At 36.7% G+C, this 2,147-nt stretch overlaps 1 protein-coding gene and 1 long non-coding RNA gene across 2 annotated transcripts; one reads left to right on the top strand and one right to left on the bottom strand.

Annotated features, from left to right (window-relative positions):
- Positions 1-548: 548 nt before the first annotated feature.
- LOC100635212 (transmembrane protein 230-like) lies at positions 549-902 on the bottom strand. Its single transcript, XM_003391640.3, has one exon. The coding sequence runs from the start codon at positions 900-902 to the stop codon at positions 549-551; it is 354 nt and encodes a 117-aa protein (XP_003391688.1).
- Positions 903-1,508: 606 nt separating this feature from the next.
- On the top strand, positions 1,509-2,017 carry LOC109591666 (uncharacterized). The gene is made up of 2 exons (XR_002189918.1): positions 1,509-1,776; positions 1,979-2,017. It is a non-coding gene; the product is annotated as an uncharacterized LOC109591666 (long non-coding RNA).
- Positions 2,018-2,147: the final 130 nt, after the last annotated feature.

The raw sequence follows: 2,147 nt of genomic DNA, 5'->3' as shown, positions 1-2,147 counted from the left end.
TCTTTACTGTTAGCTGACCCAGCCATTGTCTCAACACCTCTTCACGACCATCACGTACTGCNTGAATAGAGATAAGAAAAAAGTATAAATAAATAAGCAATGACTTAGACTCTAAATTCATAAAATATTTTTATTAAAAAAAATAACAATCAGTAATTGTCACCACAGGCAGCCTACTTGTTGCAAATTCATTTTTGGTGTTCCTCCAGTAAGAGATATCATTGGCGTTGCTTGAGCCTTGTCACCTCCTCCTATCCCCTCGGCCATTGCTGGTCTTCCTTCCTCACAAAAGGGGGCACCAGAGAAAAAGAAATAAGAAGGGAAGAAGCAAGGGCTGGAAAATTAAAGTGCAAGAACGTAGGCGGTAATAGGAGCAGCTAAAGTGATGGCGGGGGAGTATAACCATAATCATTAATTAGTTACAACATCAATGAATTCTATTATCTCTGTAACTAAGACTAAGTTAGTTGACTTAATTCTTAACATGATTTCAATAACAATCATTTCAATAACGATCATTTGCATTAAAAAAGTGACAAAAACATATTTCAGTCATCGTAACTAGGTATGTCACTGAATGAGTAACCATGGTAGCCTTTCCATGCATAATACGCTAGCCGGACATGATAAAAACCAGGAATGAACGTAATGGAGCCTATTAGTAGTAGAGGGGCTGAACTAGCATCAGGTGTATCACCAAACACTCCACCAATCAATAGACCAGCCAATATAAGTAACACACTACCAACAAGAAAGAGGAACGTGGCCAAGACTATGGAACGAACAGGTATCTTAACTGGACTGTTTTCTGTGAACTGGTCGTCATGATACTCATCTTCTCTGTCATTTGAAATGCTGACTAGTTTACTGTACTTGACTTTTGTCCTTTCTTTTCTCTTCATACTTTAGAAACTTAGAAAGGGTTAAATTATTTAAATAGACAATAAAGCCACACCCTTCTTTAAAAATGGAGTATTCTCTCTCTTTTCACTTTAGCAGCAGTTATCTCACTAATAATACTTGCAATTGACTCAAAAAGTTCAATGCATCTATTTAAAAGACTAATAAACATAATACCTTCTGCTCAGTCAGCTACAGGTAGCACAAACTTGTCCTCTGTCTCAGATAGCTAAATCACACTTTTCTAGCAAAGGCAAAGATACTGCACCTCTAAAATAAGTGCAGATTTTATTTTTGCCGTTATTGTTTGTTTGCAAAGTGTATGCAGACTCCTAGTTATCTATAAAATGTGATAGGTGAAGAAGTCTGAGACCAGTTACAACTCAATTACATTTTACTGCATTAAAAAGAAAAAATGGTGTTATGTTTAGTAATTTTTTATCTGGATGCACTGACGTTTTTGAGTCAATTGCAGGTACTATTAGAGAGATAACTGCTGCTAAATTGAAAAGAGAGAGAATCTTCCATTTTTATGAAGGTAAAGTAGATCATAGATATTAGAGACTACGTAGTCTCTAATATCTATGAGTAGATCTAGGCATAATAGAGGAAGTGACATCATCATCACATGACGCATGCATGATGAGCAACCTTAACCTCCTGCCTCTGGACCGGACCAGTGCAGTCTAGATCAGCATACTAGCTAGACATGCTATTACTAATGCATGGTGGATGATGGTGCATTATGCATTATACATGTGATGTGCAACAAATGAACTTTTGATGTAATGGTCTATTTATAATGCAGTCATGCATTTGCTGAGTCACAGATACCAGCAAAAGCAGTTCTGTCTAGTGACTAGATCTACTTTCCAGGTAAGATACATAAATGTGTGCTGTGTGCTTAGATAGTGTGCAATTTATGCTGTGATTGTAGTTGCATGTATGTGCCAGTTTCTGCTTTTAAAACAGCAAAAAAATTTATATTAAAGGGTGTGGTTAGATTTGCTACTGGAATTATATTATTATACCGGTACTGTATTAACCGTAGTGTAATTAAATCTTTTGTTTATTATAGCTAGGCTTTTTAGAAGTAACTGGCTTTGACTTTTCCAAATTCCAATTGATTTTCAGAAGGTACAGACTGCTGTGTTTGTTTTAGAACCATGTGACCATGGCATGGTGTCAGTGTAGACTGATTAACCCTGGCTAGCTAGCTAGCTACCCTAGATAGGCTCGAGGATCTA

Source organism: Amphimedon queenslandica, unplaced genomic scaffold (assembly GCF_000090795.2).
Source record: "Amphimedon queenslandica unplaced genomic scaffold, v1.1 AMPQUscaffold_7561_Cont20489, whole genome shotgun sequence".
In the NCBI taxonomy this organism is placed as follows: domain Eukaryota; kingdom Metazoa; phylum Porifera; class Demospongiae; order Haplosclerida; family Niphatidae; genus Amphimedon; species Amphimedon queenslandica.
Note: the sequence above shows the minus strand (reverse complement) of the source record. Positions and strands in the feature narration are given on the sequence as shown.